This window comes from Xenopus tropicalis, chromosome 3 (genome assembly GCF_000004195.4).
Source record: "Xenopus tropicalis strain Nigerian chromosome 3, UCB_Xtro_10.0, whole genome shotgun sequence".
NCBI lineage: Eukaryota > Metazoa > Chordata > Amphibia > Anura > Pipidae > Xenopus > Xenopus tropicalis.
The window spans coordinates 73021644-73039339 of NC_030679.2; the positions used below are offsets into that span (position 1 = coordinate 73021644).

Here is a 17696-nt window from a genome sequence, read left to right on the forward strand (position 1 = left end):
ATTGAATTCTCACATTTTATCTGTGATTTAAGAGAAGAGCATGGCAAAAAATTATATTTGCAAATATTAAGTTCAAGTTTTAATACTCAAATAGTGATATATTAAAGAAGATTTTTTAAGAAAAAAACGCAGTTAAGAAAGAAACACAAAAACTCTGCAACTTAAAGCTGGAACAATGTAATTTTTTTTTTTGCAATCAACTTTTATTCACTTGTGATTCCTGTTTTTGGTTACATATGCTAGCAATCAAGAATTAAAAAATGAAATCACAATACGAGTTTCATTGCAATATTTTTTATCACAGTGATTTTTATTCGCAAACTCAAAACTTGATCACCCTTCCAATGTTGTTATTACTCTACAGACTATTGACACATTTTCACTGCAGGAGTTGATAAATTTTGCTTCATAAAATGTATGGTCTTTTAAGAACATATGTATTTCGTGTTGTTTCCTAAAATCAATTAGATATCTGTAAGAAAGCAAGGACAGTCTTAAGGAAACAAACAAGTCCAACAATTCAGAAAGAAGGCATTCTTCAAATCATGGAGACTTGGAGTTTTGAATGGACTAACGCAGTTCTGTAATCTTAATAATGAAACAAGGAATTGTGGAAACTTGTTTTTAAGTAGATCAATTTATTTTGGAGTAACTAGTGAGTTATTTTGAAAAAGGTGCCAATATTTTGGCTACAATTCTACCTACCATCTGCCACACCGAGGCACAATTTTTATAAATCAACTTAACTTAAAAGTTGCACAATCAATAGACACATGTTGTTGCCATGACTTTAAAGTAGGCTATTATATTAATATTATAGTATTATTATGACTTGTGCCACATTAGCAAGGTAGGAAGGTGATTAGTAGCATACATAATATGTTGATATAACAGGCCTATGAAATCTCTAATTATTAAATAGATAATGCAAATTGACATGCTTTAATATTAGTGTGTATATATATATACACTAATATTAAAACATGCCAATTTGCATTATCTATTTAAGAATTATGTATATATATATATATATATATATATATATATATATATATATATATATAAATTGGACACATCCATATACATTAAGAAAACAGACAGAAAAACCTTGTTACATTAAGCACAAAGAAGTATTGTTGGGATCAGACAGACCTAAAAATAAGGATGTGGATAAAAATCAAATGTATTATACCAGTAGCTATGGCCATTGTGTTGAAATACTATTAAAAGAAATTTAAAAGAGCTGCTTAGTCCCACTGATTCTGTTAAAAAATTTAAAAAAGCTTCCATAACCCATTTCTTATCAGAAAGACTAAGGGGGACATTTACTAATCCATGAATGCTCCAAGCGTATTTTCGGTGACTTTTTTATACATTGCGCAACTTTTTCGGATTTTTTGCAACTTTTTCGTACTTTGCGACAAAATTGTATTGTTGCGCCAAGTTCGAAAGTTTCGGATTCATTCATGCTTCGTTATCGTGACTTTCCTTGGGCCAGGTTGGAGCTGCAGAGTGCCATTGATTCCTATGGGAGGCTTCCAAAATCAAGCACAGAAGGATCAAAGTCGGAAAGGTTTTCCTGCATTTTACGATCGTTCGGTAAGAAAATTTCGTGACTTTCGGATCGCCAATACAAAATTATCATGACTAATACGTTTTTTTCGTAAGCATATTTGTGATATTTGCGATCTTAAGAAATTATAGTATCCAATCCGAATTTATCCCATTCGGGATTCAAACTCGTGTTTTCATGAATGGATTTTTGATATTAAAACTGTATGCACAAACGATGGCACCCAGTGGTGAGAATTCATTTAATTTGAAATGTATTGGGAATTGTATTGGATAATCATATTTAATTCATGTTGTGTTTGCATTGGATTGCAATGTCACTCTAGACATTTTTGTATTACTGGGTATTTTAGTTTGTACTTTGTCACTTGCTTTAAATCCTTGATAAGGGTCCAAACGTGGACCAAAATGTTGGTATGGACAGTAAATAAATTAGCACTATTTACATATGTTGGTGTGCTAATCATTTTTGCAAGTTATGTAAATACACATATTTTATTTACACACTAGGGCACACACTGCTTTTATTCTAATAAGATTGATTCTAATAAATAAAAATTTTAGCAAACACAAAATGAGAATTACTTAGTCCTTCTGAACCAATGATGTATGCACAAGAAAACACTGGATTATATTGTACTTGGGCAAATAATACTGAATAATTATGCTTTACTGTATTATTAGTAGGTTGGGCACTCTTTTTAATATAAAGACAGAAGCTCTATTGTAAAGCCCTGAGCCATCCTATTATCTTGTTAATGCATGGAAATACATCTTTGGTTTAGAGAAAATATACAATGTCAGTGATTCTAAAGCTACCAGGCACAAAAAAGATAGATTATTTAAATACTTGGCAAAAATGGCTAAACTGTCTATTTCTCATTAAGGCTTTCTTGTGGCCATGGAGGCTGTGTTTCTAATATCATATTGAAATATAACTAATTCAGAAAGCATTTCATGCACTTCTTTATTATATGTATTTTTCTTTGTGCCATTTGGAATATATTTTTTGTTCTTGAATTTTTTGTTCAGAATGTCAGACTTTTATCATCTTAAATAATGTAACAAAAGTGCAACAAAAATAAAAAACAAATGTACACTCTTTTACCCTGCGGATTAAAACTGAACTTAATGGAGAAACTTAGTAATAACAATCTCTGTAGCTGAGGGTAAAATTGTATGAACACTTGCTTCCAGTTGTAATTTATATTACAAAATGTAATCTTCTGTCATAAATAGAAAACTCACAACAGTTTTAAAGAGATATTCTTTCTTATGTAATAAAAGGCACCATGTTTGCCCAGTAGGAGTTAACCCATGGCAACCAACAAGATTTTTCCTTTAAACAAGTGACCAGTAAATTCTAAATGCTTATTGGCTGCTACAGATTACTGCTCCTGTGGAAACTTAGTGCCATTTTTATATAACCCCAATTGTGTTTAGAATGAAAAATGTATACAGTACTTGCAATGCCCCTTGTTTAAAATCATACCATGTTATTGGGACAGGTTGTTCCTGATTTTACCATTGCACAAATATACCCAATTATAAAACACACACTAGACTAATTAGCCATTTTCTGCAAATTATTATTTATATGAATGAGATGCAGTTTTGAATTAAATATGAGTACAGAAAACATAGTTACTGTATTTGTTTTGAAACCTCTCTCTACATGTATAGGAGAAATTAAAATTATCATTTGTTAGTTACATTTTAGATGGACTAATATTTCCAGATCAGTTAATATGATGTACACTGACTCAAAGGTACAAACTTTTTTGCTAGAGAAAGTATCTACTGTACTACTACATATGTATAGTGAAAAAATAAACTAGGTATATGAGAGACTGTGATGGAAATTGATTTTAAATTATATATTTCAACAATGGTATCTCTTAATCATAAGACAGAGGTTCACTGATCCTATCATGTGTCTTGTAAGATTAATGTTCTAATTCATAGTCCACTGCAAAAATCCTAGCTATTAAAACAGTAACCTCCATATGTAATTAAAGGCACTATGCTTGTCCAGGAGCAGTTACCCATAGCAACCAATAAGATGTGACCAGTAAATGCTTCCAGCTGATTGGTTGCTATGGGTTACTGCGCTGGGCAAACTTAGTGCTTTTTATTACATTAACCCCAAAGACTGCTTGTATTTTCCCAGGGAGGAAGAAGAGAATATAAAATACCATGAAATACATGAACTTGCATGATAATTTACTATAGCACTTTGAAACTAATTGTTTTAAAACATTGCACTACCTAAAATTAAATATTGTAACTTGATAAACATTCAGAAATAAAACATGGAAAAACCGAATTTGAACCACTAATTACCTCAAAAATATATTGCAATGTATTTTATTTTATTCCCTATGTATGTATAATGATGGTAGCATCAAAGTCACTCATTGTAGTCCTGTGCTAAGTATTTAGCTTCAGCTAACTACACAGTGCAGAGAAAACTTCTAGGTAATGGGGGCAGTTAGGGCAGTACTTGTAAATAAGACCCTTGATATTACCCCTGATATCCTGGTAAAGCTGCAAATGATAGGATGGGTAGTGAACTATACTATTTTTATTATACTGCAAAAAATATGGATACTTATCATTCATATATTTCTCGCTATTCTTGCTAGAGTTCCTGAGTAAAAGATAAGTGAGCATTGTTTGACTGCTCAGTTACACATTAATGTACATTGTTGGTTGGTGTTTAATGATTTTAAATGAACCTTTGTATTTAGTACACCAGTAAACAGCATATGCCCAACATAAAATGAAGGGCCTTGACATGGCACACATATAGCTTACATATTTTGCCCAAATTGTGCTACTAACAACTCTTTCGTGTATTTTAAGGCTAATGCCCCACAGAGAGATTAGTTGACCGCGATGAATCTCTGCTGCCACAGACGACTGGTCTCCCTGAAATGTTTTTCCACCAGCCACAAAGTGAATCACAGGTGGAAAGGCATACGCATCCCTTAGTTTATTCCAAGTGTGCCAACTTTATGCAACTTCGGAAAAGGAAGCAACATGTATGCCTTTCCACCAGCGATTCATTTTGGTGCTGATGGGAAGGCATTTCAGAGAGATTAGTCACTCACGTAGCAGAGATTTATTGTTGCGACTAATCTCTCAGTGGGGCATTAGCCTAACTTGAAGAAATTTACAGGAATATCTAAATCACAGATCAATCACAGATTGATCTTATGTGGCAGCAGTAACTTTTTCTCTTTGTTGTGTACCTGCTCTATATGTGAATCGCTGTGGGTATAACTGACTTGTCATGTAATTGCAAATAAATGTGGAAAGGAGCATTTACAAAAAATAATAAGTCAGTTTTTTCTTTTGTGATTTGCATAAGAAGCAATTCAAAGTGCTTTGTTGCCTCTCTGGAGTTTGAATTCCTGTGGGCAAAGCTCCCTATCTGCCATTGCCCTGCAGATGGGGTGCTGCAGCATTTGTAAAGGTTGAATATACACTGCATAAAGTAGAATAAAATATGACACCATAAAAATGATTACAAAATCCCTTTAAGTGCTGCAGTTTACAGTGGCTGTACTGAATCAGATGGTATGTCTTTTTTTAAACTCTAGTTCAAATACCATGTAATTATTCTAATAAAGAAAAGCTCTTTGTCTGTAAATATTTTTTTTCAGGAAAGTCACATCCCTTGTTGAAAGGAGATCATGGCTCTACACATAGAATTCTGTGTCAGTCTGATTACACCGTTTCATCTGCAGTGAGCCCTCTTTTAGATTCTTGATACTCTCTAATTTCCCACTTCAGCTAATTTAGTAGTAAAATCCGAGATGTTTAGCAGGGTTAGCTGCTAAAGAAGTGTTGCATGAATATGCTTTTAAGCTCAATTCAGTGAAATCACATAATCTAAAAAAAGAATTAATTAAATAACAATTAAGTAGTAATGGATCATTGGCATTATATATATACAGTTGGCTACAAAAGAATTAATCTTTCATTCAGTACGATTTTGTTCATTCGGTTTGACTGCAAAGAGAGATTACAATTTTTATGGATCATTAATTTAATATTAATTGTAAAATGTAAAAAAAAACAAAACTGTTTGGACAGATATTTTTATGATGTGCAATTTGAATATTTGAAGTTTCAGCAGAGAAATCTGCTTCAAATAATAAATTCCAACATTATATATAAATGTATATATTTGCAAAACGACCTGCTAAATACTTGAGCATTGGTGAGTGACCTAACCGCTAAGCAGAAGTACTGCAAAATACAAGACTTTTCATGCTCTTCATTTCTATTATATTTCTAATGTTTTTACAAAACATCAAACTTTAAATGTGGGGGTCATTTATAAACCATGGGCACATTTTCACCTGGGCTGTTACCCATGGGAACCAATTCACTTGCAGCTGGCTCAAAAAAGCTAATTACTGATTAGTTGCTGTGGGTTACTGCCCAGGTCAACTTTTCCCAGTGTATATAAATGGGCCCCAGTAAAACAATTACAAATGATGGGACAAGTATAAATCATGACTTGAGTTCTGACGTCCCTCCCATGCACAATTCTAGATACTAAACACCAAGAAGCCCTTGATTATTTTTTGCTGTTGAGGTTTAAGTGACCAGACATACATCACACTGCAGTAGAATGGATTGAAGTTTGCCTTGGAATTTTGTAAAATAGTTGCCTAAAGCAGCTGCTCTGTCCTTCCTGCCTTTCATTCTTATCACCGCACTGTTGCAACTATTGACGCTGGGACGGTTTTGAAATAATAGGGGACACGTCACTTGCATGCTGAATATCAGAAATGACACCAGCTAGCACTGGAAATCACGCCAGGCAGTCTAAAAATATTCAGTGTAATTGCACCCTATTTGTGACAAAACTTTGTGCAGTTGCATCAATGTTGACGAATTGGCAGAATAGCAGTAGATGCAGATCCTAATTGCATTAAGAGAATCACCCATTTGCCTCAACAATTACACAAAAATTCTGGGGGAAATACTGCATTGTATAGAAAAACCCATGGCGAGTGCACTCGAAATTGCACTTTGCTCACTGCACTTGCTGACATAAATGAGCCCTAAATTATCTTAACTAGTGGCGAGTACAGCCCTGAAAAGCAAAACTAAGAGGCATGCCAACACAATCTCTATGTGTAGAAAATTAATTTTCAAAAATGTTGTATGTCTATGTGCATAATATAGAATAAACCAAGGTATTATGATCAGATTAAATAACTACATTCCTATGGTGAAATCTGAAAATTCAATTGGAACTAACATTAGACTAGGGGGCACATTTACTTACCCACGAACGGGCCGAATGCGTTTTTTTCGTAATGATCGGTATTTGGCGATTTTTCGGAAAATTATCGCGACTTTTTCATTGGCATTCCGAATGTTGCGTAAAATCTGGTGATTTTTTCGTAGCGTTAAAACTTGCGCGAAAAGTCGCGCCTTTTTCGTAGCCATTCCGAAAGTTGCGCAAAATGTTGCGATTTTTTCGTAGCGTTCAGATTCATTCAAGCTTCAGTATGGTGACTTTTCTTGGGCAAGGTTGGAGCTGCAGGGTGCCATTGAGTCCTATGGGAGGCTTCCAAAATCATGCTAAGTCTGAAAGTTTCGCCCGCCGCTTACGAGCGCTCACTATGAAAAAGTCGCGACAAGATACGAGTGAATCGTAATGGCTACGAAAAACTCGCGTTTTTTCGCGAAAATCGTATTGGTAACGAAAAAGTCGCGACAATGTCCGAAAAGTCGTAAAGGCGCCGAAAAAATCGCAAAAAATACGAAAAAGTCGCAAAATGTTCGTTTTCCAATCAGAATTTTTCCAATTCGAATTCGTGTCTTCGTAAATCAGCCCCTAACATTAAGTATTATGTTGGGGGAAGTAACAAATTGCACTCACTGCTACCAGTGTGTAAATCTTTGTGCATCACTTTGGAACTGAAAAGGTTTGGGTAGGGTTGTTAATACTATGCAGTATTGTTCTAATAACAGCCCCATGTAAATTAAGGTGTCATCTTGCACACCCCTTACTGTACTTAAAAGGCAAGATTATGCATAATCCCATGCAGGCACAATCACTAGTTAGTACTGTTGGCACATAGCAATTGCACCAGCTATTAGGAATAAACCCTCAAGAATTGTAAAAAATCATGCACAAACTAGGGAACATGATGAAAAATATCACATTAATCTCTCTATTCATGAAAATTAATGAATATACTGATAGGAGCATTTGGTACATCAAAACACAGGCAGTGAAAACAAGTTCATAGCAGCACTGGTTGCTGTTTCCAGATTTTACTGATGATCTGACTGATGCTTGCAGTTTTTCATATGCAAATGATACATATATGGAACATTCAGATTCACTTATAAACATAATTAATTCCAGATCAATTATCCTGATCTACAGACAGACAGGATGACAGATAAAAAAAAAGTCTTATGCATTATAATAGTTTCTTACCTAATCCAAACAGAATAGATAGGTAGATAGTAGTGATGTTCACCTGACCCTAAGCCTCCCAACCCAAACCCTACCGACCTGGCTTCTCCCCTCTATTTATAGACCTGCACCCACCCCCCCAATGACATCACAAAAGGTGTAGGGCATGGTGGGCGCATGCATATCTATCTGGAAGCCAGCAATGTAAGGTTGTGGGTGGTGGGAGCAGCTGGGAAGAGCTAAACCTGAAACAGCCCACAAACTGCAAACAGTGTGCCAAGGTCGGCCCAAATCCGCACAACCTGTGGGTCCCACTGGTATCGGGCTGCCCCACACATCACTTGTAGAAAGGTAGATATATACTGTACATAGAATTAAATGTATGGTTTATTGTCTACAACATAATACAGAAAACAGCAAAAAAAAACAATAAAACCATAAAGATTCTGGGTATCAAATTAATACAGTTATGTTTTCACCTTGCCTGGGGTCCTACAAGACCTTCTGGCATTAAAAAAAAAACACTTTGTAAATTGTCCTTGTTGTCTGCTAGTATGCATGTGGATTTTATTTATTTTTAAGTTAAAATGCGTGTCCTGTCTGAGAGTGGAATTTCTGTTTTTTTATTCCAGTTATAGACAGAGCTATAGATTAAGCAGGTTAACAAATACATTTGGCATGCATAGACATTAATTCTGTGTCTTGATTGTGTAAAACTATTTTGAGTACTTCCTGGATACTTCTAGTAAAATAGATGAGCCCTTACTGTGAAGGTTTTTTACTGTAGGAGCCAAATGTAGGGTCTAGCCATGCACTAGCTAATATTTGTTCACAGCTCTCTAATTTTTGCTGAGGTGTATCTCTTACACAACGGTCCTTCCTTGCCCCAGGCCCCAGCATCATTCATCCTCCTCTATGTGAGAATCCCAATGGACTAAAAATAGCTGCCCCCTAGGGGAAACCACCTGATATCACTGTAGCCTTAAAATCCTCTGACAATCCATAGGGTATGTCTACAACAGTATGGTGCTACAGCCCTTCCTCTAGCCCTCATTTTAATGCTTTTAGATGATTAGAGAGCTGATAACAATAACTGATGCATACTATAACTTAATCAAAAAGCCTGTAAAAAAACTTATTTACCAATTTCATATAAAAACTGTTTGACCCAGTAATATGATTGTAAAAGACACTGTGGGCCTGATTCACTAAAGTTTATCGCACGCTTTTTTGCGGTAAAAAAGACGCAACAATTAGCGCGCGATTCACTACAGCATTACCGCATGCGATAAGTCGCATTTTCGCATGCAGTATTTCTCGCGCTAGTTTTACCGCATACGTTCATTTCCGTGCTGAAAAGAATATGATCGCATGATTCACTATAACTTTTGCGCGCTAAATATCGCATTCGGCTATGCGAAAATTAACACCTACTACAGGCAGGCGAAAAATTATACAAAAGTACAGTAAATGATTTTTTGCAATAAAATATGGACTTACAGTGTTATTTATTCAAGTATGTGTTTCCCCTAGAGTGACGCAGCCGCCAGTTTGCAGGGAAATGGTCATTTTTAATACAGTAATTTTCTGCAAGTATTGGCGTGTATGGCTAACATGGCATGTGTTCATTTGCGCGACTATTTATATTTGGCTACAAGTGATGAAATGTTTCGGCAGGCATGGATTTGCAGCAAATTTTTGGACGTGCGTTGAATTTTTTTGCGGCGGATTTTTTCATGCGTTTCGCAAAACAATCCGCCAATGGCAAAACGCCTGAAAAAAATTGCCACGCAAAAATTCACCGCACATACAAAAATTTATACAAGCGTCAAAAAATAATAGTCACAGCAACAATTTTTTTGCCGTTTCATGGATCTTTCAAAAGATTTGCTAATTTTCACTAAAGATAACCAGAACACATTTGCTCATCACTAGTGGCTACTATTTATAAGCATCTACTATTTATATGATACCATTTATATGCTACCATTTATATGTGGCTAATATTTATATACACCATTTATATGCGGCGACAATTTTTATACACTATATCTAAGCTACCATTCATATGTGGTGACTATTCGCGGGCGTAATTTAGCACATGTACCAGCAAATACCGCATTGAAATAGTCTTCGCGAGTTAAATAACGCATGCAATATCGCGTGTAAAAAAGCGCGAGTATGCTTATAGTGAATCGTGCGAAAAATCGCCAAAATTAAGACGCGGTAAAATTTTTAACGCACGCTATAAATAGCGCACGTTAAATTGCACTTTAGTGAATCAGGCCCTATATATTTATATTATATAATTATATATTTATATCTTAACCCAACACCCCAAGTCAATAGCAAATGCTGTGCTGGGAATCACAATCCAGCACCTACAGGTATGAAAGGACTTGGGGAATTGCAAAGATAACAATACAACATTGTAATAATGATAATAATCTATTGATAGAACTAACTTATTGCTCTAAAGCAGGGGTACCCAGACCTTTTGGCGCAGCGATCGCCTTTGGCTCCTCCCCACGTATGTACACGACGCAGCGTACATACACATACCCCATAAAAGCGTTGCACTTCCGCATTCGTGCCACACTTCCGCATTTGCAGGCTTAGATGTGGTCCACCAGAAGTCCGGGGACCGACTGGTGGACTGCGATCAACGCTTTGGCCACCCCTGCCCTACAGTAATTTCTGAGCTCCATACTAGCTGTACAATTAACCATATTTAAGAAAATCTCTTCAGGATGTAGACAAATTGCAAAACAAGTGTTAAATATGTTTCCATTATGCAAATAGTTTGTCAGTGTAGAAGCTTTTCTCCATCACCACCAAGATATAAATTTGCCAATTCTTGTTTAAACTTAATAGAGGGAAGCTTATTTATAAAAATTTGTATTTGAGTAATTTTCATATCTATTTTTTTACTTCAGTTAACCTAGAGTTAACTCTAACTGCAACCTAGGACTCTTCATTTAAACTGCTCCCCCTAGCATAGACCCTCCTGATCTTCTAATCTTAACAAAAACCAACCATATTCTGCATTTCACTGGCCTGTGCTCCCCCAGCCCCCGACAACTGCACCACGGACACAAGAACCTCTATCAACATTTTCCTCACAGCCAACTTCCCCCGACCTAACATTGGCAAACAGACAAGAATCAAGAACCAAGAATCAAGAACAAGAATTGCAGACCCTAGCCTGATGGTTCCTGTCTGTATTAACACAACAAGACCATGGAATTACAATGGACTATTCCACAAAATGCCTGAGCAGATTGACTTCACAATCTCTTCCACTTTCTCTATCTTCTCTTTTCCTAGTTATTGCTCTAGTTCATATGACTTACTGTCTCCCTCTCTCTCTCACCTTCCCCACATATACTGTATATATATCCTTAACTTGTTTGATTAGGTAGAACCAGGCAGAACACCGTTGCTATTTTCTGGCCTGCTAACCGGTAAAAGGACCCGAGAAACATCATCAGTATTGAGGGGCCCAGGAGCTTTGAGGTAGATTTCTATGGCCTCTTGCTGGGAACAGACTGCAAATCCTTAGGTACTGTCATTATCTACAGGTATTGGACCCCTTATCCATAAACCCATTATCCAGGAAGTTCCAAATTACAGAAAGGCCATCTCCCATAGACTCCATTTTAATCAAATAATTCACATTTTTAAAAATGGTTTCCTTTTTCTCTGTAATAATTAAACAGCACCTTGTACTTGATCCCACCAAAGATATAATTAAACCTTATTGGAGGCAAACCAATCCTTTTGGGTTTAATTACTGTTTAAATAATTTTTTTTGTAGACTTAAGGTAGGAGATCCGAATTCCGAATTAAGACCCCTTATCCAGAAAACCCTAGGTCCCAAGCATTCTGGATAATGGGTCCCATACTTGAATATATTCATCAGTTGTAGAGTACTGGCAACATTTAAGAACACATATATTTTCACATATATATTATGATCAACTGCACCACTTATGTGCATTAAGGATTATACACCTGAGACTTAGCAAGGGGAGCAGGGAGTCCAAAAAACACTGCCAGGGCACATCTTAACTCTGTACTCATAAATACCACATGGCTGAACCTCTTTAACTGCTGAATATTTACTGAAATGCATTACAGTACTTAAGTTACAGATCACATTGTGTTATTTCTATAAAAATAGAATGTAAGAAAATAAAAAGCAAAATGGAAGGAACATGTGAAACTTTAAGGTGAGAGAGTATTTTCTTCATAGAAAAGTGCCACTAACATGCCTTTAAATAATAAAAGGAGAATGTGCAGTTAATTACCCCTTGCTCTGTTTCCCTCTATAATTACTTAATCATGTTATCAATAAAAATAAAAAGTGAATTATACTGGTATAGCTGCAACAGGAACAATACAAATTTTCTCTTTCCTTATAAATAAATATTTTGCCATTTTATTGTGTTAAAAAACACAATTCTGCTGGAAAAAAATAAGTACAGAGTAACCTTATACATTTATTAAAACAGTCTTCCATCTTTGGATATCATTTATATATTTGAATGAATACTTACTGTTGTTGTTTTTATTCGCCCACCTGGCTGCATACAGGTCCAACCTGATTTATTGAGTAACAATTCACAGCCTTCCCCTTCTAAGCATGGAAGCATTTCACACCACTGTTTTGTTTTTATTATACGTGCTGTAGAAAAAATAGAGAAGAGAACAGATTTTATAACTGTGTCATTGTTGCAAAGCTTATCACAGCTTTCACACCACTGTTTTGTTTTTATTATACGTGCTGTAGAAAAATTGAGAAGAGAACAGATTTTATAACTGTGTCATTGTTGCAAAGCTTATCGCAGGTACTGTATATAACGTGTTTAGTTTGTAACTTCAAGCAGACATGGAGAACTGATGCTTAGGAACATGACAACTCCCACAGAAATAACAGTAATATTTAATGGTGATATTTTAGATTTTTTGTTTTTAAATGGCAAATCATTGCAAAAAAACATTGTCTAAATGCCCTTTTAGATATATTGATATATAATATGGGCATAATGGGACTAGGGAACAATCTCCCTTTGTCATTGCTACCTACTGTGCAAAATAACTGAGGTGGTGGGGAGGGAAGGGGGCAGAAACACAGCGTAAACAACTGATTGATCTTTAAAAGTTCCTTATATTACATAATTTACAGGTGGAGAGAGACAACCTTCCTTCACACACTCATACATAAACTAAACTTTCCAGTTAATTACTGAAAGATATTGTGCCCTTGACATACAAATTGTCAAGCCAGTTTTTGTTCAAATACAAATAAAGAATTCAGTGTGTCTCTTTTTTATTGTGCTTCCATAGAAATGTAGTGCTATATAGACATTTATTGAGTGTGTAGGCTCTGAAAATCTTCATGAAGTTTCTTAACCAGCATAAAGGATCTTAGCATGTAGCCTTTTCGTAGGGCTTTTTTATTGGATTCATTCCTTAAAATGTACACATAAGCAAGTCATGAAGGGCAATTTTCCGTTCCTATAAAAAAGATGGTAAAAGAGTGCCATGTGCACTACAATATCAATAGTGTTTGGAAAACGGCTGTAGAAAAGTTGCTGTGTTGTGGTTTGTCTGTCTCAGTTCACACTGTGATCAAAACTTACTTATCTGCATGCAAAACCCTAGCGGCTGATCACAGCATGAGCTGTCAAACAGCTGGTCTAACCACTGTGACATGTTCTGTCTTTGAAATAGCAAAGTAAAATCCAGGAATTCATAATCTTGAAAGAAAGCAAAACAGAAGGTAGTAACAATAATAACACATTGCAAAACCCCATTTTCTCTACCTGAAGATGCCATAAAAGCTGTAGTACCAAGGCAATTCTTACTACTAAAAAAAAACTACCCTTATTTTGCCTAAACATGAGGATTTTGTGTACTACTGGATCCCTTTTATCTTATATAATAATAATAATATTATTGTTATGGTTGCTTTGCCACCAACATGAATTAATGCAGCTTAGTTACAAGTACAAAATGCTGTTTTATTATTAGATAGAAAAAGGACATCATTTTCAACGATAATTTGCTTATAACAGACTTTATGAGAGATATGAGAGATGACCTTAATTTTGGAATTCTAAAGCTTTCTGGATAGCAGGTTTCCAAATTAGGGATCATACACCTGTAATAGTTGTTATTGGAAAATAAATCAGCATGATTCATATAGCTTCTTTCAGAGACCACTGAAAGAAAGGCTGGTAATTCTACCGTATGCACCAGTGCACAGTATATGCAATAAAACTACTGGCTGAGAGTTATTTTCTTTGCAAAAACTTTATGCCACCTTTAAGCACAGCCTACATTGTGCATACTACATTGTGATGTGGGAGTTGTTATTCTTATATATTTATTTATTTCCCCATTTGCAACTTTTATTACATTTTCCCAAAACAATTTAAATAACTCAAGCAAAGTTTAAATAGGTGATTTTACTTGAAGAACTCAAACATGAGAAAATTTAATAAGATAATAATAAACATACAAACTCATAAAAAGTAATGAGCAATTTTTTTCTCCAGGCATGGATTCATAGCAAAATTCTGCATTTCGCGAATCTGCAAATCTGCTGCAACCAAAAATTTGCCAAGAAAAAATGCCTATAGATTTAAATATATTTGAAGAAAAAAGTTGCGTGCATAAAAAACAGTCAAAAAAAAGTTGCGCATGCATGAATTTTTTGCCATTTCGCAAAGTTTCCCACAAAGTGAAACAGAATCTATTTGATCATCACTACTCATAAATATACTACAGTATAGTACAAGTATTGGACCCCTTATCTGGAAACCCATTATCCAGAAAGCTCCGAATTACAGGAAGGCCATCTTCCATAGACTCCATTTTAATCAAATAATTCACATTTTTAAAAATGATTTCCTTTTTCTCTGTAATAATAAAACAGTACCTTGTACTTGATCCCAACTAAGACATAATTAATCCTTATTGGAGCTAAAACAATAATATTGGGTTTAATTTCTCTTAAAAATTGTTTTTTAGTTTTCTCTTTAAATAGTTAGTAGACTTAAGGTAGGAGATCCAAATTATGGAAAGACCCCTTATCTGGAAAACCCCAGGTCCCAAGCATTCTGGATAACAGGTCCCATACCTTTACAACTAAAGCTTTGTGTGCTGAAAAGGATGCTGTCTATTATTTCAGTCTTAGTTACTCTGTTAACATTAGTTAGAGAAAAATTATTTTCTTTAGATAACAATTACTTCTTATTATTCTTTTCAAATTATACTGCCAAACATATATGCTATTTATTTTATCCCTGCCTCTCAACTCCATAGTTCATGTAAGTAGTATGCAAAGCATTGCAAAATTGCAAATGGGAATACATTGGTTTTCCAGAAGTAAAGATAGTATTTTATGTCTGGTCTAGTAATTCCCATGTGCTATGTATGTTGTAGTTTGTGATAAGCAGACTATTTACCCAAGGGAGGTTATGGCAGTCTATTACTCAGACCCGTTAGGTCTCTTGTGAGAATACATGTCTAATAGGCTAAGGAGAGTAGATGCGGTTATCATTAAGGAATTTTAATAAGTAAGCACTTCACTTCAAACAAAGTAAAGTCCACAACTCATCAATTTTTTTGTTTCAATTAAAACCATTTTTTATCGCAGACACAGCTTTATTCTAAACAGCAAGTGAAAAAACATCTACTGTTATAGGGATTGGCTATTTCCAATGACATTTTACTGTAAACAGATATGATATACATATATAGATTTGGCAGTGTTTTTGTGAACGTTTTTATAAAGTTTACATTTACTTAAGGTAGAATAGGTTTGTACAAACACATACACACACACACACACAAACAAACACACGCACAGACAAACATAATATGAAGTGAGTTTAAACTCTTTCATTGCAGTAATCCTTTATCCTGATCCTTTGTCAGGCCTGTGGCTGTGAGTTCAGACCTTTCACTATGTTCTGACCCTTTGCTTTCATCTTCTTACCTTTCTTCTAGTTCATTCCATTGGCTTTGATAGCTTGCTTTCTTTAGTTTTCTTACAGTACATTTAGTTCTGTCTTTTCACACACTAAAAATCACCATCACTCAAAGGGGTTAATGATATCTATTTCATATTTCAATCTTTCATATATTTGTATTTTTTTTACTGCCTTCATAACTAATGATTGAAATAAAATGTAATTGTACCTACTTTAAAATTGTAATATTGAATTTTATTGAATGACTGAATTTCAATTTTCTGTTGTAAAAATGTATTTTTGCAGGTTACTGTACACAGTAGAAAACTTGTAAGTCGAGCAATAGTCCAGATGGCACCATATTTTCCTTGAGTCTTTTTACCATCTTGCTTTTTCCTTAAACTGGTGTTGTCAAAATATGTGTGCTTGGATTGCTTTGAACAATGCTTTTGCTGATCATTCATTCATACAGTCACCAACTGCCAGATCCATAGTAAATCTCCCATGTGGGATGCAGCATATTTTTCGACAGCTAAAAGGGAGATAAACCTTGTCCCACAGCCATAAATTTGAACAGCCTTATCCATCTAGTAACATACAATGATTAAAATACACAAACCCTTCCTTCAATCTCAGTAGCTGTATTTGAGCAAGGAATGAAGGAGAGATTGTGCATTATTTTTCCTGCAATCAGTGACAGCCCAGATTATAAAGTATCACTGTATAAGAAGATGTCTGTTTTAAAAGAATGGAATTAAAAATATAGTTCTTCTCCTATTAGATATCCCGTGAATTACCTCTGCTACATGGCCTACTGCAGATTCAATATATATAAAAAACAGTGTTTATTGTTTTATTTTTTAACAACAATTTAGAAGTAAAAATGTGTTGCAATAGCAGTTACATATCAAATCCACGATTAATTTCTTCCCTATTCAAAGAAATCATATTTTTTTTCATTGTGTACTTACAGAGCTTCTGTTTTCAATTATACTTTTATCCCCTGGTTTAGTGACCTGTCACATTGGTCTTAGAAAACTCTATCTCTTTAGGTATTTTAAAAGCTACTGATCTGGATAAAACCTTACTTTAGTACACACATATAACAACACTCACATTTCACATAAATTTTGCAAAGCACAGCAATACCACACTGCAATACGCTGCAGAAAATTGTTTCCATAAATTCATGTGTACTGAATACAGACTTGTTCACGCTTTCTCAGTACCCCACAGTGCTGAACGTGGGCTGCACAAAGGAATATAGCTAGGAGCATGCAAATGAGCACATGAAGTGGTTGCTGATTTCTTTGTAGGGACCTCCTAATGACCATATCCTGTTGCACTGCACAGCTTGTACAATGTGGCCTGAAAAAGATATTTCAAAGGCAATCATATAAACTAGGAAGGCTATTTTGCCATTGGGCCTCATCAGTACACTATGCTTCATGGTTTTGAACGTGAAAGTTAAAATAGTCAATTTTTACTACAGTCTTATATATACTGTATATATATACTTACATATAGTCCTGAAACAGAAATTACTGGCTTTTTAAAAAGTAGACTCAATTTTACTTTCTGTTTTCTGCCTTTTGATAGAACAGGAAAATCAAGCATGCTCTGTAGTACTAATGAACCTCCACAGATTACTTTCCTGCTATATGCAAAATCAGTTATTTAAATACAGT

At 35.0% G+C, this 17696-nt stretch overlaps 1 protein-coding gene across 2 annotated transcripts in view; it reads right to left on the reverse strand.

The window, feature by feature from the left end:
* The window catches only part of tafa5 (TAFA chemokine like family member 5), a 273343-nt gene that overhangs the window by 46815 nt on the left and 208832 nt on the right, over positions 1-17696 (reverse strand). For both annotated transcript variants that reach the window (XM_012958427.3, NM_001102899.1), the window contains 1 exon segment: positions 12586-12713. In XM_012958427.3, the coding sequence (XP_012813881.1) occupies positions 12586-12713 (128 nt within the window).